The sequence below is a fragment of the Biomphalaria glabrata genome, chromosome 5 (assembly GCF_947242115.1).
Source record: "Biomphalaria glabrata chromosome 5, xgBioGlab47.1, whole genome shotgun sequence".
Classification (NCBI taxonomy): domain Eukaryota; kingdom Metazoa; phylum Mollusca; class Gastropoda; family Planorbidae; genus Biomphalaria; species Biomphalaria glabrata.
In genome coordinates this window covers 13,355,442-13,380,119 of record NC_074715.1, presented here as the reverse complement: position 1 = coordinate 13,380,119, position 24,678 = coordinate 13,355,442, and the positions used below count along the sequence as shown (strand labels likewise).

Genomic DNA, 24,678 nt, shown 5'->3' with positions numbered 1-24,678 from the left:
GAAGTTGGACGTTGAAAACAAACACAAACAAGAAGTTAGACATTGAAAACAAACACAAACAAGAAGTTAGACGTTGAAAACAAACACAAACAAGAAGTTAGACATTGAAAACAAACACAAACAAGAAATTAGACGTTGAAAACAAACACAAACAAGAAGTTAGACGTTGAAAACAAACACAAACAAGAAGTTAGATGTTGAAAAACACAAACAAGAAGTTAGACGTTGAAAACAAACACAAACAAGAAGTTAGACGTTGAAAACAAACACAAACAATAAGTTAGACGTTGAAAACAAACACAAACACAAGAAGTTAGACGTTGAAAACAAACACAAACAAGAAGTTAGACATTGAAAACAAACACAAACAAGAAGTTAGACATTGAAAACAAACACAAACAAGAAGTTAGACGTTGAAAACAAACAAAAACAAGAAGTTAGACGTTGAAAACAAACACAAACAAGAAGTTAGACGTTGAAAACAAACACAAACAATAAGTTAGACATTGAAAACAAATACAAACAAGAAGTTAGACGTTGAAAACAAACACAAACAAGAAGTTAGACATTGAAAACAAACACAAACAAGAAGTTAGACGTTGAAAACAAACACAAACAAGAAGTTAGACATTGAAAACAAACACAAACAAGAAGTTAGACATTGAAAACAAACACAAACAAGAAGTTAGACGTTGAAAACAAACACAAACAAGAAGTTAGACGTTGAAAACAAATACAAACAAGAAATTAGACATTGAAAACAAACACAAACAAGAAATTAGACATTGAAAACAAACACAAACAAGAAGTTAGACATTGAAAACAAACACAAACAAGAAATTAGACATTGAAAACAAACACAAACAAGAAGTTAGACGTTGAACTCACATGTCACATATGTTTACTTTATTCAAAATAAAATATTTACAAGGATTTATAAAACCTGACAACATTCTGAATTCAAAAAGTTTAGCACAATACATACATACATATATATATATATATATATATACATGTACATATTACATTTGTAGTGAAGTTGAACTTTCAAACATTAAAAAAAAAGAATACCAAACTAAATTTAAACTATTTTATACCCTTTATAAAAAATATTTGAAAACTTTCTTATTACATCAAAAATAAATTTAGAATTTAAAAAGGCAAAAAAAGAAAATAAAATTTTAAAATGTTATACAGAGAACATAAAAATTCGAACTAGAAAAAAAAAAATTAAAAATGTAATGTAAAATAGAAACAAGCATCCTAATTGCTATCATTGATTAAACTTATGGCAATAGAAAATATTTAAAAATCCCAGCATAAAATTACAAAGTTGTTCAACAAAATTGGAATGTTTAGAATATAAATGAAAATGATGTGCCGGTACCTTAATTACTATGGCGAACATTTTGGTAACTTACCAATTTCGATCCTAATTTTGTCTCGCTAACTTTGATCCTAATTTTGTCTCGCTAACTTTGATCCTAATTTTGTCTCGCTAACTTTGATCCTAATTTTGTCTCGCTAACTTTGATCCTAATTTTGTCTCGCTAACTTTGATCCTAATTTTGTCTCGCTAACTTTGATCCTAATTTTGTCTCGCTAACTTTGATCCTAATTTTGTCTCGCTAACTTTGATCCTAATTTTGTCTCGCTAACTTTGATCCTAATTTTGTCTCGCTAACTTTGATCCTAATTTTGTCTCGCTAACTTATATCCTAATTTTGTCTCGCTAACTTAGATCCTAATTTTGTCTCGCTAACTTAGATCCTAATTTTGTCTCGCTAACTTAGATCCTAATTTTGTCTCGCTAACTTAGATCCTAATTTTGTCTCGCTAACTTAGATCCTAATTTTGTCTCGCTAACTTTGATCCTAATTTTGTCTCGCTAACTTTGATCCTAATTTTGTCTCACTAACTTAGATCCTAATTTTGTCTCGCTAACTTTAATGATCTCATATTTATGATGTTTATATTAATTTTATTTTTTCAAGAAAGAATCAACCCACCCTTTCCCCCAAAAACAAATCGCAAAAAAAAAACAAAAAAAAACATATTTATGTTCAAAACAAGCTCAGAAACAAGCTACAACCATATAGTCACCTACCTAGTCATATAGTCACCTAACCTAGTCATATAGTCACCTAGTCATATAGTTACCTAGTCATATAGTCACGTAGTCCTATAGTCACGTAGTCCTATAGTCACCTAGTCCTATAGTCACCTAGTCCTATAGTCACCTAGTCATCTAATCAGTCATAGAGTCACAGTAAATTTCATAAGGCCTCAAAGAAGAATTACATTTGACGCTACAATGACTAGGCACGTTATGCTTTCAAAATTTTTGGTTTCAAACTTATCTCCAGGTCAAGTCTTACAGAGCAGCACACAAGACTGACGCCTAGAGAAAACAATAGAACACTGTCAACAAGCACGCAATCAGATTTCTCAAAGTGCTGGTCTGTACGGAGCTGCTGTTTTCATTGGAACTGATCTTATTGTCGACTGTAACATTCACCAAGGAGTCTATCCAGTATACGTTGAAGGATTGAACAAAGGTACACCTGGAGAGTAGAAAGCAATGTATTGACTTGTGGACATCTATTTACGCTGTACAAGAATAGGGTTACAGGACATCTGCCTGTCCTATGGAGGACAGAAAGGACAAAGCCTTTCAAAGGCAGCCAAAACAAAAATAAGGATTGCAATTTAATTTATGAAACTAACAAAAATCATTCGCCGTAAAACAGAACGACCCTTTTTTTTTTTGTACTAATTATTATCGCAAACATTTTGGCTTTCAACATTTCCTCCAGATGATATAATGTGAGAGGAAACTTGGTGGTTGAGTGGTAAGGCACTTGGCTTACGAACTAAAGGGTCTGGACAGAAGCGTAGCTACGCTGGGGGGAAGAGGGGGGATAATTTTAAAATCTCTCGGTGGCCCCCACTTGAGGGGGACCCCAAACGATTGTGTTTTTTTTTTACATTAAAAATTAAATATAAAGCAAAATGCAGGGGCCCCCAAAGAAGTCAAGCTCCTGGGCCCCCAAACGAAGTAATATTCCTAGTTACGCCCCTGGGTCTGGGTTTGAATTTCAGTGAAGACTGGGATTTTGAAGTAGGATGATCAGAGTCGGATGATCAGAGTCGGATGATCAGAGTCGGATGATCAGAGTCGGATGATCAGAGTAGGATGATCAGAGTAGGATGATCAGAGTAGGATGATCAGAGTAGGATGATCAGAGTAGGATGATCAGAGTAGGATGATCAGAGTTGGATGATCAGAGTAGGATGATCAGAGTAGGATGATCAGAGTAGGATGATCAGAGTAGGATGATCAGAGTAGGATGATCAGAGTAGGATGATCAGAGTAGGATGATCAGAGTAGGATGATCAGAGTAGGATGATCAGAGTAGGATGATATCTTCTAAAAGACTGTAAAGTCTCAAATGAAATGAAATCTTGTAGATTCATCACAACACTTAAAAACCAAGTTGTACAATCACGACTTCAAAACAAAAGTGGGGGGGGGGGGCCTAAGAAGCCTTGGGTTACGTGAACTATTAAATGGCACACACACACAAAGCCTAAGTAAGCTAAATAATTCTTTTAATTACACACTTTACATACAAGAAAGTTTTCCCCCCACGTTCAAAATGTGTATATGCAACTTTTTACTTTTTGAATTCACTATTTTCTAACCAAGCAAAACAGTTTGGCAGACAAACATTTTTAAAAAGACCATAAGTCTCGTTAAGATAATAAAAACATCTCCACAAATGCCCTCGATGTGATGCCCTCGTCAGAGAACCATTAACTTTGTATATCAGACATATGACCAACTTACCTGATTTTGAAAACAGATCCACTACTTGCACTGTCAGGAACTGACCAGTTAAAGACTACAGTGTTTTTAGGGTTCCTGCTCACGTGGGTGATCCCTGTATAAGGTGTGGAGCCCTATTTGTTCAAAGTGGAAGACAAACAGTTAATAATAATTCGATTTCTTAAACTATTTTATTTCAAACTTTAATAGATTAAATTGTCCATGTATTTGTATTTCATTGGCTTATATCAAGAGTTCTATAGTTGAAGTATGTTAGAAGTTTTGCGAGGACGAGGCGGATACAATGCAAATTTTTGAATAAAATATCTGAATGGCCTTTACAAACCGATAATGCAAGATTAATTTGACCACAAAAATGTTACACATTTTGAAAATTTAAAGAAAAAAAAACACATTTTCATTAATTGTGCAAAATACCCTATTTAAAATTAAAAAAAAAAACATTGATCATGAACTATATGCAACTTCTCAATAACCTTGACTGCTCAACAGTATTATATTATGCTCATAATTCTGAATTAATAATTGATAAACTGTTGCGTATATATTTCATTGAACAGTGTAAATGATCATGAACTATATACAGCTTCTCAATAACTTTGAATGCTCAATGTGGATGGGATAACCGGTTTGTCTTGTGTGTTATTCTAAGTGAAAGTAATCTGAAGAGGAAAAAAGGAAGTGATATCATCTTTATTAGATACTAAAATACTGAATTCAAGTGTCACTTACTGAACAATTGACGAGCTGAGTGATGTTGACATAATCATCTGTTCGTGAGAACTCTCCTACTGTGTTGTTTGCTTCATCCTCGTATTTACTGGCAGCGCACATGAACCCCATGAACGGTACATCTATGCTTGATAGTGTCACTGGTCAAACACAAAAATGACATGTCAAAAGTAATGTGCATTATTAACTTTCAAAGAAGGGAAGGCATTGGTTAATTATAATTAACATCTAGAGAAAAACAATGGGATCAGTGAACGTTGTCGAATAATCCGTTACAACAAGAGTATTCGTGTGTTTAAACCAGCAAAGTAAGAAACAGTGAATTAGATTGCAATGTCAGATAACAGAGGAGCGAAAATTGTATACATGCAAAAACCAAAAGGCAGGCGACCCAAAGGCAGACCCCGAATGCGATGGATTGATATGGGGGCAGATCTGCAACAGCTTGGGGTTAGAGCGTGGAGACAAAAGGCCCAGGAGAGATCTGAATGGAGGGCTGTGTTGAAGCAGGCCATAGCCCTCCAAGGGCTGTAACGCCAAGGAATGGATGGATGGAATTAGATTGTAAACAGCAACAGCATAGTGAAAGTCGTTCACACTTTCAAGCTAAATGCTTGCCCAACATGTCCTCCTCTTGTCGGAAGTCTGAAGCCGTGTTTCTCATTTACTAGTGGCACCCCCCCCCCCCCCCCCCCCAAGAAACGCTGCCTTACTGGTCGCAGTAAATTATAACCATGAGTGCATGAGTTCCAGTCTTCTATGTAGTCTTAAACGCGGCTATGGCCACATTTTGATTCACGGTGCCCCCTCTCCGGGGAAGAAGAGGAAACCGTGCCTCATATTCTGTTTGACTGCCCCAGACTTGCTGATCTCCGTCTCGACAGGTCTGGGAAACCCAAAATTCTCGACCTGTATGGCGACATTTATGCACTACGCAAGACAGCAGTGTTTCTGTCCAGGGCTTTTGCAAGAGAGGATTTGAGCCTCTCAAGCCCTCACTCAAATGGAGTTTGATGATGATGATGATGTAGTCTTAAACTACATACTTACACATGAGGGATGATAAACACAATACGAGGGCCGATTGGTGTGGGGATAATGCCAGGGCCGATTTTGATATCCAGTCAGCATCTAACATAAGGATATGAAACACAGAAATGCCCTTACATGATTTATAAAAAAAAAAGGGGGGGGGGGAGAGAAAGAGGGGTGGGGGGATGAATTAGAAAGAGGGGTGGGGGGATGAATTAAGTTTATTCTTAGGAGAATGCAGACATTAAGAGAAATGAAGAGATTCGTTGATCCAGCGCGTGAGAGTCAAAGAGATGGGTACAAAGAAACGGTCACGCATGGATGGACCTGCAGACCAACAAACGATCAGTGAAGACGGTCATGTCACGTGTGTGATAACTTACCGGAAGTGCTGCCTCCAGATTCCACCGTAGCTTGACTCACACTCATTCTATAGGGGGGAGCTGTTTTCTTGGGCCCATCACCATGCCCTGGTAGAAGACCTTTGCAGGAGTAGTACGGCCCACCTGCTGGGTACCCAGCGCACAAAGTAGCAGCCATCAAAATGAAGATGGACACACAAATACTGGCCATGGTTTTATCGTGTGATAGTGGAAGATCTGGACAGAAAGTGTCAAATTCTGAAACTTGTTCAAGTGAAAAATATAAAACGAAACGAAAACTAAAAAAAAAAAAAACTTTAAAAAAAGTTAAAATGTTTTTACCAATCGTATTGTTTATCGCAATTTTATGCTTTCTCGATGTGCTTTGATCTTATCACTTGACTGGACTAGTTTGGAAAAGAAAGGAGAAAGAAGAGAGAAGGGGGTATCTGGGTGAATGCTACCGTGTTCGCTTTTTTAATTAAAAAAAAACAAACATCCCTCAGGGCTCAAGCCTCCTCGAGGGGACTAATCCTATACTCTTAAGCGAGCAATTCTTGTATATATATTTAATATATATATATATATATATATATATAAATTTTATTTCGAAAACGGCTCTAACGATTTTCTTTAAAATTGCAAGGTACGTGCATATTAGTGAGAAAAAAATTCTCAACTCATTGGCCACATTGGGAAAACTTGAGGTCGACCGTTATATCTGTTTGAAAATGGCTCATTATCGAAAAATTAATTTTGGCTAAAATGTTTTATGAATGAAAATTTTCCGTGACGTGAACGGGAAAAACGCAGCTTACGTCACTAGGCTTACCGCAATACACTAAAATATTTCTTTGCAAACAAGAACAAGTTTTAAAGAACCATTTGACCTAATTAAACATTTCCGCACCATCTTACTGTAGATTGATTTATTATTTGAACTATGAAAGAGAAGTAATGAAATTAAATGTGCCAATGTATGATTAGTTATTGTGTTTTGAAGGCTTTATAAATTGATAACACTTGAATTGCCTAGAGCGGTGTAGATACCTTGTACTTTGTTGTTTATTTTGCTGGTGACCTTCAGCTGTTCTATTTCAGCTAAGCAAGTTGGCGCCTGTCTTTTAAGCGTTTCGGTATTACGTCGTCCACTTTTTTAGCTCACCAAAAAAAGACTGCCTTTGGCATGCGTTCGTCTGAGGTTCGTCTTCCATACAGGATACCGCTCTGTCCAGCGTAACTGACGGACTTAAAGAATTACCTCTATTCAAAGGCCCCGGATACACATTTGAGACCAAAGAAAATCTGCTGCCGAGAACAGAGGCAGACGCGAAAAGAAAATCTTAATCGACCACCGGTTGACAATGGTTATGCTTGCCCTGGATGTGGCAAATTTTGTATGTCACAGCTGGGGCTGCGTAGCCACGGGAAATACTGCACTCCTCATTAATCTTCGGAATCGAAGACAAGCTTTATTATTATTATTTTTTGCTGTTGAATTATTACAATGTGTTCGTGCTTTGTGTCTACTGTCCCGTACCAAAACAAAGGAAATGGTCATAACACAGCTTCTCTACTTCTTAATTGCTCACACTGAACAAGATATCTAGCCAGCGGCCAACGAGTTTGCGTACGCTGCAGCCTCTTTTTATTTAACTATAAACCTCGGTAAAAAGCTTGGAGTTAGGGCTTGGAGATGGAAGGCCCAGGTGAGATCTGAAAGGAGGGATGTGTATAAGCAGGCCATATCCCTCCTCGTGCTGTAGCACCACTGGGATGGATGGATGGCAAAAGCCGGTATGAACTTCTTATAGTCTAACAGTCAGGCTGGACAGGCACGTATCCCGTATGGGTAACGTGCATATTGTTTGGCGTAACAGAGGTGCCCCACGGAAACGTTTCTTTAGAAAACTAATGCAATGATTTAAGTCTATTAAGAAAAAATGCGCCATTTTACTTTGTCACAAAGTGCTTGTTTTACCCTATAACGTAGAGGTTTGCGTCACTTGACGTTTCGTACTAAAGACATAATGAATATACTAATTCCATAATTAAATGTCTGAACGTAACCATCTAAGAAGTTACACTGCAAAGACTTTCTTCTAAGCCAGTAATAGTAGACATACGATAGTTTTACACAAAAGATGTATTGTAAAACTATAAGACGGACGTAAGCTGTGGTTTGTCTAGACTATAGAAGGACTTAAGAGACTTTATATTTAATCGCCATATACAATTACACGTAGAACTAACAGAACACTAAAGCAACTCTTCAGATTTGTAGTCTTTATATGATCGTTCATTTTCGTAATTACAAAAATATTCCCAAAATGACTTAGGAAATTATTTAACCGAGCGAGGCTCGGCCACCTGATATTTCAACTGATACGATCAGATCTGTCAAGTACGATTTCTTCTTGCTCGATACCAAACAACAGTTCATTACCAATAGTTAATTTTATTGTTATTTATGAATTTTATTATTATTGATCCTTGTTTTGTCATGCACACGAAATAATTGTGTAAAATTTCAACTTGATCCGAGATTGGATGTGGGAGAAATAACGTGTACAAACTTTCCCCAGATACCGAGTTGATATAAGCTTTGTACAAATGGTTTTACAAGTCTGTGGAATTCCGAAGAATTCACAATTTCACAGTTTTAATCAAGCAAATCATATACCTGTCATTCATACCATAAGAAGTGCTGCAACAATTTTTACTTTAGTTCATATCGACTCACCAATATTATTTGGACTCCAGCTTAGCATATTTTAGCTGAACGATATTAAGAATCTCGAAACGTGTAGATCTAACGATGATAAACGAATATTTAAATAGATAGTTCGGTATTCCCCCCTCCCCCAGAAATATACGTAGTTTACTATGCACCATGCTATCGCTCTATTCATCAAGCTAGCCCGCTGATTGACCCCCATAAAATCGAAACTAAGACGCATGTTTCGAGAATTATCGGTGTGACAGGCCGAAAACAGACGAAGTTCTTCCCCTTTAATTATTAAGAAGAAAAACAATTTTTTTTTTTAAAACTTGTAGAGCGATTGGTTTTTAACATAGACTATATATATATATAGTCTATGGCTTTTAATAAACAATGGAACCACAGACCTATATATGCTATACATATACTGGATAATGAAATTATATTATTATCCGTTAATGATCAGATTACAGACCTATATAGAATTTGTGTACGTAACTCTTTAAGCTGCAAGGGTAGTCGCCCCAAATCTACAAAAATCTAATCTTTTCTGTCTTAAGTTAACAGCGAGGTGTATTTATTATTGCAAAAGTAAAGGGGAGAGCACACATGAATTTAAAGCAAGTGATGCCTGCCAGCTACACAACCTCACACATAATAAAACCTTAAAAAAAAAAAAAAAAAAAAAACATGCAAGATCTTCTAAAGCTAACGTGAAATTATTTTATTCAAATTGAAATAAACTCCAATTTTTAATTTTCTCCTTTTGGTGTATAATTAGAAAAAGACGTAACAATCGTTTACAACTTAAACTACGATGCAAGTATCAGTGGCGTAGCTAGAAATTTGCCAACATTTGGGAGCATTAATGATCATAGTTGACTTGTCTATGGGTCTAGAAGTGAAATGATTATATGAATGCTAAAGAAAGGCATCTAGTGTTACATGACATCACTCTACGAGGCCGGAGATTTCCCTAGGCTAAAAGTAGCAATCTAAAAATTACGTCACAATTCTAGATGCTTCCGAATGTGTTCAACGTTGCTAGGATTTTTTTTAAAAAAAGCAAATATGAGGAATTTAGGTCAGTGAATTTGTCGTGATATAGCAAAATACGCTCTGGACTGGACCCTCAGAGAAATAGAAAGGCTGGAAGACCAAAGCAAACAGCGAGATTAGAGAAATAAGAAGCATAGATGAACGCAGACCAAAATGTCGGGCCAGAACAAAAACCGATGTCGAAGCACTGTTGCGGCCCAATGCCCCACTTGGAGTTCAATGGATTGAGTAAGGCAAGTCAAAAATGTATAGTAGATCTAGCTTGCTTAAATACATTCTTAGTTCTATTCCATTATTAGTCCTACTCAAATCTTTACATATGGTGAAAAAAGTTATTATAATTTTACTGACGCGATACAGTATCTTTTTTTCCCCACCTGCGCCGTGTTAAGTGATGTGCGTAAAGATGAGCCATCTCATTTTGGATTTAGGGCGTTCATTTATTATTCATGTGGAATTTATAATCTAAAATACACTTAAAAACTCGTATGGGAAATTTTTAACGAAATTTTTTTTCCGTGTCGCCAAATTGAAGGTCAACATGTGTGTTCTCAAGGGACACGCCACCCTCGCGTGAACACTATTGAACTAGTTCCCTTGCACAGTTTCAAGCCTTTCAGTCTGTGTACTGAATGGGGCTAGTGTGGGGGGAGAGAGAAGTGCGTGTATCAAGCGTTCAAACAAAATACATGAAGGTCAAAAGAGGTGAAACACTACAAGCACGTGTAATTTAAGAAGCTGGTCACATAGTGGACCGTGACGACCAAGACGTCTCGCGGAAGACTTTTGAATGGTAAGGAACTAATGAAAGACGAATGCAAACGCCTTTAGGTGATTGAGCACATTATAAGGGCAAGTGATAAACTGAACAATGTCAAGGACGCTCATTTCAACTTCATTATTGCCAACTAAATTTTTTTTTTAAATATTGAGCTATTATTTAATTTACATAAATGATTTACCAAATTGCATTAGTTCAGGAACAAAAGTCAGATTATTTGCAGACGATTGCATAATATATAGAACAATAAAAACAACACAAGACAGATATTTTACAAAGAGAGTAGATGAATTACAGAAATGGGAATCAAATTGGAGCATGTCTTTCCACCCAGAAAATTGTCAGTTGTTAAGAGTAACAAAAAAACTAAAATAAATTAATTCCACTTATCTTATTCATGGCAAACCAGTAACACAGACTAAAAACGCAAAATACCTAGGTGTTATAATAAATGAAAAACTGTCATGGAATCCACATATTGATGAAACTACAAAAAAATCTAACAAAGCATTAGGATTTATTAAAAGAAATTTCTATAAATCAAATAAGAACATAAAACTAAAATGTTATTTAAACTTGGTTGGGTCAATAATAGAATATGCATCCTCCGTTTGGGACCCCTCAACTCAAGAAAACATTAAGAAACTGGAACAGACACAAAATAGAGCAGTGAGATTCATAACAAACGAATATTCACATTTGACTAGAGTAACACCTTTAGTAAAATCACTAAATTTAGAATGCCTTCAGGACAGAAGGCTCAAAAGTAAAGTAGCAATCATACATAAAACACTGAACCATAATCTTCAAATACAAAAACAAAATTTAATAAAATACTCTGAAAGACACAAAGATAAAGGCACATTCCTCGTCCCATATGCTAGGACAAATTTGTACAAATACTCCTTCTTCCCTAGTGCTATTAGAGCATGGAATGGGTTGCTTGAGCTAGCCAGGAAAACCAGTGACTTGGCAGAATTTAAGTCATTGGTTAATATGCATGACTAAACGCATGACGCGTAGGACGTAATCATCTTTTTTGAAGTAACGTCTGTATTATATAAGATAAGATTATTTTAACAAGATCTTATATAATACAGACGTTACTTCAAAAAAGAAGATTACGTCCTACACGTCATTCACCTAGTCATGCATCCCAATGCGTAGCAGCTAATCTTCGCACCAAATCTATATTACACCTAGTTAGTTGCCCATTTGTTAAACAAGTCATAGAGTCAAAGTCTTATGCGTCTTCCATATTGAAATTATTCTGTGCTACAAATGGAATACCTGATAAAAGTTGATTCTGCAGTTCTAAAAATGTAAACAAAAGTTGTATGCCATTTTTACAACATGTAGCTAAACACCTGTACACCGGATACGCCAAAAAGGCTGGCAGTATATAGCTTTACGTCATGCATGAAAATCTAGTGTAAGGCTACATCTTAAGAAACAGTATCAATGCAACGCTATTTACTCACGGCTACTTGGTCGTCTGCTCGCGTGTGTCCACTCCTGCATTACCTCTCTTAGTAGGCTCGTTCAGGAAATCATTTAAAACAAAATATGGAAGGCTGATCAATGGAACGATGTTTATTTGGAGAGGGGGGGGGGGCTATTAACTCTTGAAACAAATCAGTGCATATATACTTGCTTTTTTTAAAAAGTACAATCTTTAAACGTTTACTGTCTCCCTTGCAGACTTAATATATTGATTTCCTAAGGCGTATTGTTATTTTGACGTTTTCAGTGTTCATAATATAGGCATTGGTTAGAAGCAATGCACTTTAAAAGGTTAACGAGAGTTCTTGCACTTGTTGTTATCAGTCTAATCAAAATTTATAAACCCTTTGTATTGTATTGTCAGGATTTTGTGATTTTACCATCACAAAAAGAGATACAAGACACCGATAGCAAAGACAAACAGACACAAACACTCTTTTGTTCCCCTGGCAATCAAATCATTAAATAAGAACAATCTGGTATAAACTTTGTCACGTGTAAATTATGAGTGAGTCTGGTGTGAATGTACACTTTGGTTTCTTATAGTTATGTTTTTGGTTTGGTGTAATGCACAAATTGTAAGACAAATTTCCATACGGATAATAAAGATTATTATTATTATTATTATTATTATTTTTATCACAAGCTTGAATTAATCTCTTTTAGAATTTCACATGACACATGCAGTGGTTATTTAATACTATCTACAAATCTTTGTTTTATTGCCATTTATGTCACATGTTATCCCTTAGCGTTTCTACATATCGCTTTCACTTTTACTCTGTAACTGTGTTAATGTAAAAATTGTAAGGCTCTTTTAAAAGTCAAAATATAAACCAAGAAGAGATTACTGTTATCGTACAAATCCACAATGTGCTGTCCTGTGACATTATCTCCCTTGCGATAAGTATAGTCATATAAAGAGGGGAGGGGATGTGTGAACCGTATGAAAACTTAAGTTATTCTCATACCACCCACTCACACACCGCGTTAGTACAACGTAGGCCTACTACATTTTACCCCGTAATATAGACCTTTACGCGTTGATGAAATCCCTAATGTTGAGCGTGTGTGTACTTTGTGTGTATACTTGTGTATGTCTTTCATGTGTATGTGTTTACACGCGTTATGTGTTTACTCGTGTTATGTGTTTACACGTATTATGTGTATGTGAGTGTACATGCGTGTGTGTACATGTTTTTTGTTAGTTGCATAAGCGACATTCATAAATCGTTCAACATTTCATAGTTTGACATCTAAGAACAAACTAATCGATAAAATAAAGGCCTCAGAAAACTTAAAAAACAAAACGGGAAAACCTTTCTGGACAACCTCAACGCAATACGAAATTTTGGCAAAGCTTATTTGGCGCTAGACGATTCGGAAATAAAAAAAATAGAAAGAACTTTTCCCACTTTTCTTTCCCCCCCCCCCCCCCTCATCCCTTGTTTCAACAAATGTTTTAAATATGATAAATACCAGTACATATCTGGAACTAATAGGTCAGAGTTCCTTTCCCCCCCCCCCCCTTACACAAATTGTAGGTAAGCTGGAGGACGCTCTTCACTTAAAAAAAAACAAAAAAAACACACAAAGCAGATTATCTAGAGTCTAGTAAAGGTCATCGGTTTCTGTGGCCCACGGTTAACGAGGGCGTCATGTGGCCAGCACAACGACCTACCACCTTTACTTTTACCCGACTAATGTCAGGTACCCAACAGAGCTGCCCTAGAGATCCCGAGATTACAAATCCCTGTATTCACCAGGTTTCGAACCAGGCACCCTCCGGCTCCGAAGCCAATCCCTTTACCACTCAACCACATGAAATGGATGTACCTATAGCGAAACAAGGTCTTCCGGTGGGGTGATATATATGCAACCGAATTGATTCCACTTGGTTACTTAAAGGGACCATTTTCTCAATGGGCGACTCCCACAGCAGCTGGTGCTTCATCTTCGGTGTCGCAGTCAAGGCTCGGGTGACTGGAGGTAACATCCATCAGTAAAACAAGTAAATTGGCAACCACTTGAAACCAGCCGAAAAACATTCTTGGCATACGCCTAGAATCCTTAGACGCATTGTCTTCACTTTCATCTCATTAACAAACAGGTGGTAAAGTAATACAAGAAAATATGCTAATTCACCTATACTTGTTTACAAACAAAGCAAATTATACTCTCAACATTCTATGAATGTAGGCAAAGGGGTTTTGAGTTTGAACTCCCCTCCAGTGGAGTTTGAAGCTAAATATACCTTTTCAATATAAAAAAAAGCATATGTAAAATCTATGAGCGTAGCTAAAGGGGTTTTGAATTTAAACCCCCCGCCATCGGGGTTAGAAGCTTAAAAATACATCTTCAATGTAAAAAAAAAAGCAAATTACGTACTCAAAATGCTATGAGATTTGCCAAAAGGGTTTTGAGTTTAAACCCCCCTTCAGAGGGGTTTGATGCTAAAAAAATACTTCAATTAAAAAAAAAAGCAAATTACACACTAAAATTATTTGAGCGTTGCCAAGCTAATTGAGGTTTGAGATTAAACCCTCTCCTACAGATGGCTTTTTTTTTTTAAAGTTTAAAACCCCTCCAGATGGTTTTGAGTTTAAAATCCCTTACAGAGCGTTTTGAGGTGAAGAACCTCTATCGTCAATATTATTCTAAAGCAAACTACAGTTCTATGACCGTAGCTAAATGGGGTTTTGAATTTAAAAAAAAAAAAAAAACTCAGCTTTTTTAGTTTAAAACCCCCAACAGATGATTTTGACGATAAAACTTCCCTTTTCGATATAAAATCTAAAGCAAACTACAGTCACCTATTCCAAGAGCGTATTCAAGAGAGGTTACATATTTCTACCAGTGGCTGTGCTCCATTAATAAAGTGCAGTGAATAGTCATTAGCGAAATTAAAAAACACTAAATGTGGCTCAACAAAGATGGCTAAGAGATTTTTGGAGTCAGTTATAGAGATCGGGTCTAAATCAAGGAAATCCTATGCCGAACTAGGAATCGACCCCTTAGTAATATTGTGACAGAGCGTCGCATGAGGTTTGCGGGACATGTTCTCCGACAAAATGAATTACGCATAATAAGAGTTGCGATGACATCCTATTAAGTACAACTTGGCGCCATACATTCATGGAGGTCCTCAGAGCAGGTGGGAAGACGCTTCAGACATTACCAGTGACAGATTTTTGAGGAATCAGCTTGACGGCAAATGCCCCGAACGGCGCGGGAGGGTCTAAGTCAGTAAGAACAGCACATTAGGTTTTTGAAATAAAACTTTTTAATAGATGGAAAATGCACTGTAGATACCTCAGAATATGCATTTTGTTGGCTCTTAATACCAGAAATAGTGCTTAGCGGTGGGGCTCCACCCCACGGTGGGGGAGCTCCTAGCGCTCCCCCAGACCCCCTTGCTGGCAAGGACGGGGAGTCTACAATTTTTCCACTAACTCCAGGAAGAAATTCTAGGGTACAATAAACTTCTTCCAAAAGATAGAAGGGTCAGAATGTAATAAAGATTATGTACACACACACATACATACATATAAATATATTTTTGCGGGGGGGGGGGGAAGCAAAAATTCCCCCAACCCCCCCCCCCCGGGGCTACGCCCATGTGTTGTAGTAAGATATAAATCTAATATTTGTAAAATAATTCGAAATCGAAATAAACCACTGCTTAAAAGTCAATTCAGCAATGGCAAAACCACAAAAGTGGTATGTTGTGCTAAAACTATTTCTTGGATAGTGTCCATATAAAAAACGTGAATGGCTTAGTCACTGCGTTTAGTCAGAGTCACACTTTGGAGTTCCGCTGTGTTGACCGTATGGCGTCACAGGTTGTCCCAGGTTTTTAGTTTGGGACTTCTGATCGTCTGCTTTTAATCATCAAAGTTTGACCTACATCTTACATCTGGTCTCGAAAGCGAGTTTTACTTTTTTAAATACAAAAAAAAAAGTGCTATCCATGTATGAACAGCTTATGGCCATATTACAAGGTCTTCGGGAAACAGTATCAGGAAAAAATAGGCAGACAGAAAGCGATGGGAAGACAACATGAAAGAATGGACGGTCCTGACATTGAAAGAGGTTTTATCCAAAGCAATATACAGGAATGGAGAAAGACCCGACAAATATGTGTGGTGCCCTAATGGTCCAACAGAATGGATCGAGAGGAAAGTTTTAAACAGACACTACTGACAAATATCAACGTTATAGGGGAATAGGTACTAATTCAATTAAACAAAATAGTACTGTAACAAAATCATGGCAGTCCACAAAGTCTTATACCACCATATCTAACGTTAAACAATAACAATGTAGCAGTGTAAGATGCTTTTTTTTTTTAATTCAGTAGAATATTAAATTGTTAAATCATAAGATATAAGTTTTGACCAAATGAGCTGGTTAAAACAAATCTATGAATATTTCACGAGATAGATCTAGGGATGGTTAATTTCTTTTTGAATATTTTCACAAATCTTTGCAAGCTAAATAGTAAATTTGATTATGTGATTGGCCCTTAGGACAAACACTCGAATGTCTAAAGGACAGAAGATCTAAGTGCCATTTGATTATAAAAAGTTGATTTACTTAGCAATGGAACTGAGATTCTTACAGAAGGATCCTAGGTCTCACACATTTAAGGACCCCATTACAAACGAAGAAATTAGAGACTAAGGTTACTACTACAGCGATTGGACCCCATGATGACCTGCTAACTAGTGTAGGAAAAAAATACAAAAAACTTTATGATCATATTACAAGGTATTCGGGGCTCGCCAAGAGTCTTGGGCCAAAACCTTCCTTCAGGTAACAGTACCAGGAAAGGAGGCAGACAGTGAAAGCGACGGGAAGACTAAAAAAATGCACGCTGCTGAGGTTCTATTCAAGGCAAGGAATGGAGAAGGATGGTCGACTAATCTTGTGTGGTGACCCAACGGATGTGTGACTGAACTTATCTAGGCACGTGAAAAAACACAGCTACTAAAATCACTATAAAATTTGCACTATCTCATGGTTTGAACAAAATTAAACTATGTACCAAGGTTTTAAGATCTAGAATACTGAAAGTGTAGATACATATCTAAATTTAAAAAAAAAAAAAAAAAACCTAAGTACATTTATATTTTGAAATGCACACAGATTTAGCTGTTTTCTAATTCATTTCATGCAAAAATTTAAGCAAGTAAAAGTGGTCATTATTATATGCATGACTTTTTAACTTACCTCTAAAATAGATCACAGATAAAACAGGTGTTTTCTCTAAAAAAAAAAACTTCAAAAAACGGGGGTAGATAGATCTCCAACAAAGTCAAATGTACACCCAGTCAACACACTGGCTACTTGTTGACACAGACTCTCGTGGCAGACTACCAATAACACATGTCCTTCATTTATCATAAACCGCGCCTACTGGGTCATATGACCTATTTCCTTATAGTGACGAATGAATAAGGTCCCAAAACTAATGCGCTGCGTGAAGCACTGAAATGTGTACGAATTGAAGAGTTTTTTTTTTCTTTTTCTTTCAATTTGTTTTTTCATTTATTTTTTTTATCGAAATGAAAATATTTTTTTTACTCAAAGAAACAAGAAGTCTCCATGTCTCAAAAGTCACGTGTATCTATATTTTTGTTTAAAATGTAAAAAAAAAAACAATGTCTAGAATCCAAATTATTAGTCCTAAGTCGAAATACAATTAAATCTCACTGAAAGGTTATCGGAGAATGACACTCTCTGGGATTTAAACTCATACAATCGTGTCAACAATTCGAAGCAAACACCTCGCGACCACCCACCAATATGTTTGTACTACACGCGTTACAATAGTGTAAGGCTTGGGGAGTGCCCTTTGAAACTCACAGACGCTGGCGATTACACACAAGTACAAACATATATAACTATACGTTAAGTTTGTCTATGATGGTTGTTTTAAAATGGCTGCCTGGTAGTGTGGTATGTGCTCTGGACTGTCGTTATGTGGGTTCATCCCACATGCGCTAGGATGAAATTATGTCCTCAAATCTCAAGGAACATAAGAAACATGCAGGGGCGTAGCTAAGAATTTAACATCATTTGGGGGCCCTAGAGGTTAGGCCTCTTTGGGGGCCCTTGCATTTTGCGTAATATTTAATTTGTATGTAAAAACACTCATTAGGGGGCCCCCTCAAGTGGGGGGGGGGGGCGGAGGGATTTTCAAAATTCTCCCCCCTCCTCCCCCACCCTAGCTACGCCATTGGAAACATGTAAAAACATTTTTAAAGCATGAGTTTGTTCTTTACGCCAGCGTCTTCATCTGTTTGTTCTTAAATCTCCAAAACTGGTATACATTTAAGTCCCTAATGTAAGAAAACAGTCGTCCAAGTCTGAAGGTCAACGCTGATCACTCGTGTAACCCTAGACTTTAAAGTATTATTGTATTCATTAAAATTAAAGAGTGATCAGTGTCTCGGACTTCACAATGGTCTCCAGTTCGAGTCCAACAGAGTCCAATCGTCGTAGAAGGCCTGAACACTGATCTGCAACGTCGCGACCTGTGGGCAGTGTAGACCAATGGCTCGTTGCCACGTCACAGGTTGTCTGTACGACGTGGTAACGAGCAATAGGTCTCTACTGCCCACAGGTTGCGACGTTGCTGGTCAGTGTTCAGGCCTTGTATGACGAATGGTGTCTGTTCAGCAGGGTGTTATTGAAGGCAAGTCAAAAAATCGATTCACGCAAAATATGCATGTGCGCTGTAATATGTCACTTTTGAAAGATGGTCTATTACTCTCTCTCTCTCTCTCTCTGTGTGTGTGTGAGAGAGAGAGAGAGAGAGAGAGAGAGAGAGAGAGAGAGAGAGAGAGAGAGAAATGGAGTTTTTTTAAAATTATTTCTTTACAGCTCAGGTCACTTTCGGAACATATAATTAGTGCACATATAAAGGCACTATAACCAGTCAGGCTGCCTATCTAAATAGAACATAGTAGGCGCATTAATACAAACTAAAAAGGCTACACGTTTCGATAGGTTGAAAAAAAAAAAGTTCCTGCACTTCGTACCTTAGTTTTACATAGTCATGGCGACTAGAGCGTGTTAAGATCTGTTTTGCTTTCCTGTTTTATTGACAGAGACAAATGTCAGGACACTATGACATCATCCTCAAGTGACGTCCTTGTCAAATAAATGAGGGATCAGGGCCGGGTTGGGGACTCCCATGTTACGAGAACGACTGGACGAGTTGGGTAAACGGGCTCATTAGTTCCGGTAAGACATCAGCAATAAAACAAAATCTTATCATTCAGAGCCGGATTTAAGCAAGTTGACACACATCGCCAGATTTATTTTGTTTTTGGTGGAAAAGGTGTGTTGGGGGGGGGGGGGGCTTACCTTCTGTCGAATGCTATAATTAAAACACAATTGATAATACTAATCAATGTCTAAAAGCATGGCATATTTGTGAATAAAGAAATAAAGTACTTATCAGTGTTTTTTTTTTCTTATATTTAATATGTAATTTTTTAATTCTATATTTCTGAATATGTGGAAGCCTTCCATTATCCCCCCCCCCTTCCTCGGCGGCCACCAAGTCCGCACTGTCGTAGATCCGGCCCTACTACTCATTGTCAACAATTCGCTGTTTATTGTTCCCCTCTAAACTTGACTAGGTGTAAACTGTACAGCACGGCATGGTCGTCAAGCAGTTGTTGGTGTAGAGTGGATTAGGTCGTAGTTGAAGTGCTACTGCCAACTCTTTTTAATCTAGAATCTATTTCAAACATCTTGAAAAATAAACTATACTAAGATAGAACGAGGAGGGAGAGAGAGATACGGGGAGGGGGAGAGAGAGATAAGAGAGAGATAGAGAGAGAGAAGAATGATACAGAGAGAGAAAGATAGAGAGGAAGAGAGAGAGTGAGGGGGAAGATACAGATAGAGAGAGAAAAAAGGCGGTAGGGGAGAGATGAATACTATCTGCTTACATTGGTGTGTATCCGTCTTACTGTATCCAAGTAAATCACACACAACACAAAGCGTTCATCTAGCTACCTTGTTTTGTTTTTTAAACCCCGTGCTTTGTCCTTGACCTGGTTTCAAAATGCTTTTGATGTTCCTAGCCAGCTTTAATGAATTCTTTTCTGTTAGTCCGAGTGATGCACGTCAACAGACACTTTGTATGTTTCTCTCTGGCTATATAGAGACCAGGACTAGTGACGGGTTTTAGCGCCCCGACCCTCCTTCGAGAAAAGAAACGTCGCCAGTGTTTTTGCTGTCTGTCTGTCTTTCCGTCGTTTATTTTAATTATTATTCTGCACGTTTCTTCAAAAAATAAAGATTATTACGACAGAAATTTCAACAGGGATAAGAGATGTCTACGTGGAACATTAAATAAAGATTATTACGATATAGCCAGACATATCAACAGGGATAGGAGATGTCTACGTGGGACATTAAATAAAGATTATTACGACAGACATTTCAACAGGGATTAGAGAAGTCTACGTGGGACATTAGATAAAGATTATTACGATATAGCCAGACATATCAACAGGGATAAGAGATGTCTACGTGGGACATTTAAGCGCATGAACATATTTTTGAATAAAATCAAGTTTTGAAATAAAAAGAAGTTTTTGAACTTTTTTGGAGATTTGTTTAAAGTTGTAAACATTCATGGAGAAGGTAGACTGTCTGGAGCTACAAATTCTACATGTTACCCTATCAACTGTTTCAAAAAGTTCCCAATTAACCGGTGCTCAAATTTCCGAGTGCCAAATTTACCGGTGCCCAAATTTCTGGTGACTAATCTTCCTGGATTCTTCAACAACTAGATAAGTTTCACGTTCAATGTATAAGTAAATAACTAAATATTTTAATGTAAACTTCACAAAGAGGTCTCTATAATCTTTCATTCATCTCTCTATAAACAAAAACATATTGCCAACTCTTTTACAGTTAAAAAAAAGTGTTTATTTGATATGCTCTTTTGTTCCATTAGAAAAAATAATATTGTTACATAATAACTAATAAATTTAAATAAAAATAAATAAATGTAAAATGAAGTAATCAATGACTTTACCATGTGGATTATCTTTACATTCTAAACGCCTGTATCAGGCTGTATGTCACATGGATTTGACATGTGGTATCCAAGGATTTGATAGTTGTTGTTTTTTTTTTTGTTTTTTTTTGCTGTTGTTTTTTTTAAATCTAAATTTAAAGGGTATTTCAGAAACTTTTCAATAAGCTATTTTACAAAATAATGCTAAATCTAATACACCGATTTCTAGAAAGTACATATTATTTATATTATAATTTGTTTATTTAAATTTCATAAAGTCATGTTTATGTTCAATTATTATTAAATTTAATTCTCCGTAATTAATATGAAAGAAAAAAAGAGAACATTATAGTAAGACAATATTCATGTAAAATCTAGACTGTTATAGAATATAGCAGTGCAACAAACATTCAAGTGCGTGATTTAAATTGAAACTAATTCTGCAGTTAAGTCAAGTCTTGAGACACGCTCTGCATGAAACACGATACTGTGTCTTGATATGTCATGATGTCGAATGTCCAAATGCAGAAGCCCCTAAAGAGGCCAAGCCCCCCCGATTGGAGTTACGAACATAGTCCCAAGAAGATTTTATTCACGATGTTTAACTCAAATTTTATAAAGTTACGAACTACCTGGACAAGTCTGTAATTAGGTCTGCATAAAGTCCTTAATGAGGTCTGCATAAAGTCCTTAATTAGGTCTGCATAAAGTCCTTAATGAGGTCTACATAAAGCCTTTAATGAGGTTTGGACATGGACTGGGAACTGTGCATAAATTATATATGTAATATGAATACACACACACACATATACATTAAAAATGGATTATTTGACAAAATAAATCTCATAGATTATTTAAAAAAAAAAGAAGAAAAAAAAAAAGATCTCATCTCTTAGACTGCATTGCTCGGCATCAAGACAATCATGGCGATGACAGTGGTAGTGATGGACGCTATTAACAGGATATGAGTGCCAAGTATAAACTTCAGCAAAGAAGATCTCTGTGAGAAAAAAAAAAGTCACGTGTTTATAGAAATCTGTCTACTTTTTTTTTTTTAAGTGTTAGGATAAAAATATATTTATATTTTTTATATCTAGAAAGAATATTCGTTGGCCTCTAGATCCATATATGCTTTGAATCGCTCTGAAATCTAGTAGGATTAATGGGGGACTCTCATACTAAAAGTTAATTACAGTAATGTTCTCTTTGTTTACACTTTAAATTGTAAGACCTCGTTATGTCCCCTAATCAACAGAATAAAACAGAGAGACCAAATGACGTAGCGATATTTTTAGATCTTATCTTATATAATACAGACGTTACTTCAAAAAAAAAAAAAAAGAAGAAGATTTCGTCCTACGCGTCATGCATTCAGTCATGCATATTAACTATATGGTTTACTGAAATACGTAGTATATCAATACTAATAATTGCGTTATTTCAAAACTTCTAGAAAATAATATGAGTGAATGTGTAAAATTGTCACAAACAAAAACTTCTCTTTATCTTAATATGAATTTGAATGTCCTCTTTTGTTCCTCTCTTTCTTAACTATTGATTCATAAATAAAAAAAAACATTAAAAAAAAAACCGAGGAGCTTAGTAAGGGATATAACTGCCTTCGTCAGGGCCAGCAATCCTTGCTAGTAAACACTATCACATGACAAGTGCACCTTTTCAATATTTTTGCACTTGTTCATGTTTATAAAGATTGTCCAGATTGTTATCTGTGTTTTAACGTTTAGACTGAAGGCCTCGTATATCCAGTGAACCTGTTGATGAAGAAACTTGCCCACACTTTAAACAATTATGGAGAAATATTATATGGGATATAATAGAGTTTAATGTCACCGTTTCTGATCTGAAATCTATATGTTTAGATAGGAGGGAGGGAGAGAGAGAATGGGTGATGAGAAAGAAGGGAAGGATTGAGATGGCAAGAGAGAGGTAGGAGAGACTTAGAGGGAAAGAGAGAGAATGGGGTGATTAAAGATGGAAGCGGTGTGAGGGAGGAAGGTGGGAGAGGAATGAAGATGCTCAGGGGGAAAAATGAGGATAGATAGAAAGAGAGAGGAAGAGAGATAGAGAGAGGAAGAGAGATACAGAGATGGAGAGAAATAGAAGCTAGATATAGATAGAGGAAGAGAGGTCTAGAGAGGGGGAGATATAGATAGAAAAAAAGAGATTTAGAGAGGGAAAGAGATATATAGAGGAAGATAGATACAGAGAGGGAGAGATGCAGATAGAGAAAGAGAGGATGGAGGGAGAGAGACAGAGAAGATATATTATATATATATATATAATAATCTTTATTATCCGTAAGGATACCATATCCTCATGTTGTCTGTGTATAATGTAACCATGTTTGAATGTAAGTGTAGAAATGGGGTGAGGTAGCGGTGCATCAGGTCCACACTTACAGGCGGCTCTGAGTTGACATCTTCCAGCAGATCTTTGGTGCTGGAGTAGATTGTGTTTCTCATCTCATAAATAGAATACGACTGTTGTTTCTTTACTGTGGACACAATTTGAAAACAAAAAGGGAAATACCGTGACGACAGAAAAACGTCTAAATAAAATACATTACAACACTAGGGATAGAGATTAACATCTTGCATGGCGGAATGTCAAAATAAAGATAAAATCGAAACTTATTTTAAAACGTAAAAAAACAAAAACAAATTGTCTGCACAGAAGATGGGCCTCCGTATGTAACTAGAGATTGCCAAAGTATAAAAAAAAAAGTTTTTCATATTTCAACCAAAATCTAACTATGACCTTTGAACTTATTCAATCCCAGGATCAGTTTAATGTTTTTTTTTTGTTTACTCTAGTTGAGCCCAAGTTGAAGACTCGTGTGAAACTGTTGTTTGGAATGGAAAGCAACATCTCCCCCCCCCCTCTTCCCAATCAGTTTGACTCAGCAAAATATATACACATCCATGCCTCTATGATTCGGTTGTAACTTTAATATAGATCGCAAAGTCGTATCGATACACGGATACAGGAACATTGTCAAGGGTGCAAGCGCCAACGTCATGTCACGTGACTTAATTCTAAGGAATACCTTTTCTCCTCCACCCTGTCCAACAAAAGAGTAGTGGTCAAAATAGTTACCTAATGATTTAAATAAGCGTGACCCAGACCCAGCATTGTCACACGCGTGTACACGCCATTGTGAGTCGTCAAGCCCGTTCCCTTATAAGGCGTTAACCCTTTCCTTCGTTTATGTCACGTGTTATTATAGCCATTAGGTATTGTCTATTGTCCAGCCAACCAGGGGTCAAGGCTTCAAATTCGTTTTGACCAGGGTCAGTGTTTAGAGTTAGATCCTTTCTCTTAGACCTATTTGTGGTTTCTTACAATGGATGACATCGATACCAAACGGTATGCGTCTTGAGGGTGAAAGCGGGGCGCCATATATCTGACCTCCGTCCGCTATTCATTACAATGACAGCTTTTGTTCTGCAGGCAGGTTTACATTATCTAACAAAGCAGACGAAGGCAGAGGCGTTGTTGGGGGGCGGGTCACAATGCCCCGGGCGCCACCACCACCCCCCACGCGCAGCCAATATTTCTATTTGATGTTCA

The 24,678-nt window shown here is 36.8% G+C and overlaps 2 protein-coding genes across 6 annotated transcripts in view; both read right to left on the bottom strand.

The window, feature by feature from the left end:
• Window positions 1-891: 891 nt before the first annotated feature.
• Window positions 892-20,140, bottom strand: LOC106059539 (putative defense protein 3). Of its 5 annotated transcripts, none has more exons than XM_056029946.1 (5): window positions 20,009-20,140; window positions 5,998-6,213; window positions 4,583-4,722; window positions 3,851-3,963; window positions 892-2,564 (listed from the first exon to the last, which is right to left on the bottom strand). In XM_056029946.1, exons 2-5 carry the CDS (start codon window positions 6,185-6,187, stop codon window positions 2,402-2,404), a joined length of 606 nt encoding a protein of 201 aa, XP_055885921.1. In that variant the 5' UTR covers window positions 6,188-6,213; window positions 20,009-20,140; the 3' UTR covers window positions 892-2,401. The 5 variants fall into 5 exon arrangements, with proteins under 5 accessions (XP_055885921.1, XP_055885920.1, XP_055885919.1 ...); XM_056029945.1 differs by having other exon boundaries at window positions 5,998-6,240; window positions 20,009-20,088; XM_056029944.1 differs by lacking the exon at window positions 20,009-20,140 and adding an exon at window positions 17,274-17,482 and having other exon boundaries at window positions 5,998-6,234.
• Window positions 20,141-20,973: 833 nt separating this feature from the next.
• LOC106062694 (putative ferric-chelate reductase 1 homolog) overlaps window positions 20,974-24,678 on the bottom strand; it is a 30,144-nt gene continuing 26,439 nt past the window's right edge. The window contains exons 15-16 of the mRNA XM_056029938.1: window positions 23,508-23,602; window positions 20,974-22,087 (exon numbers count right to left, since the gene is read on the bottom strand). Of these exons, the coding sequence (XP_055885913.1) occupies window positions 21,980-22,087; window positions 23,508-23,602 (203 nt within the window). The 3' untranslated portion in view covers window positions 20,974-21,979. The remainder of the gene's footprint in view (window positions 22,088-23,507; window positions 23,603-24,678) is intronic.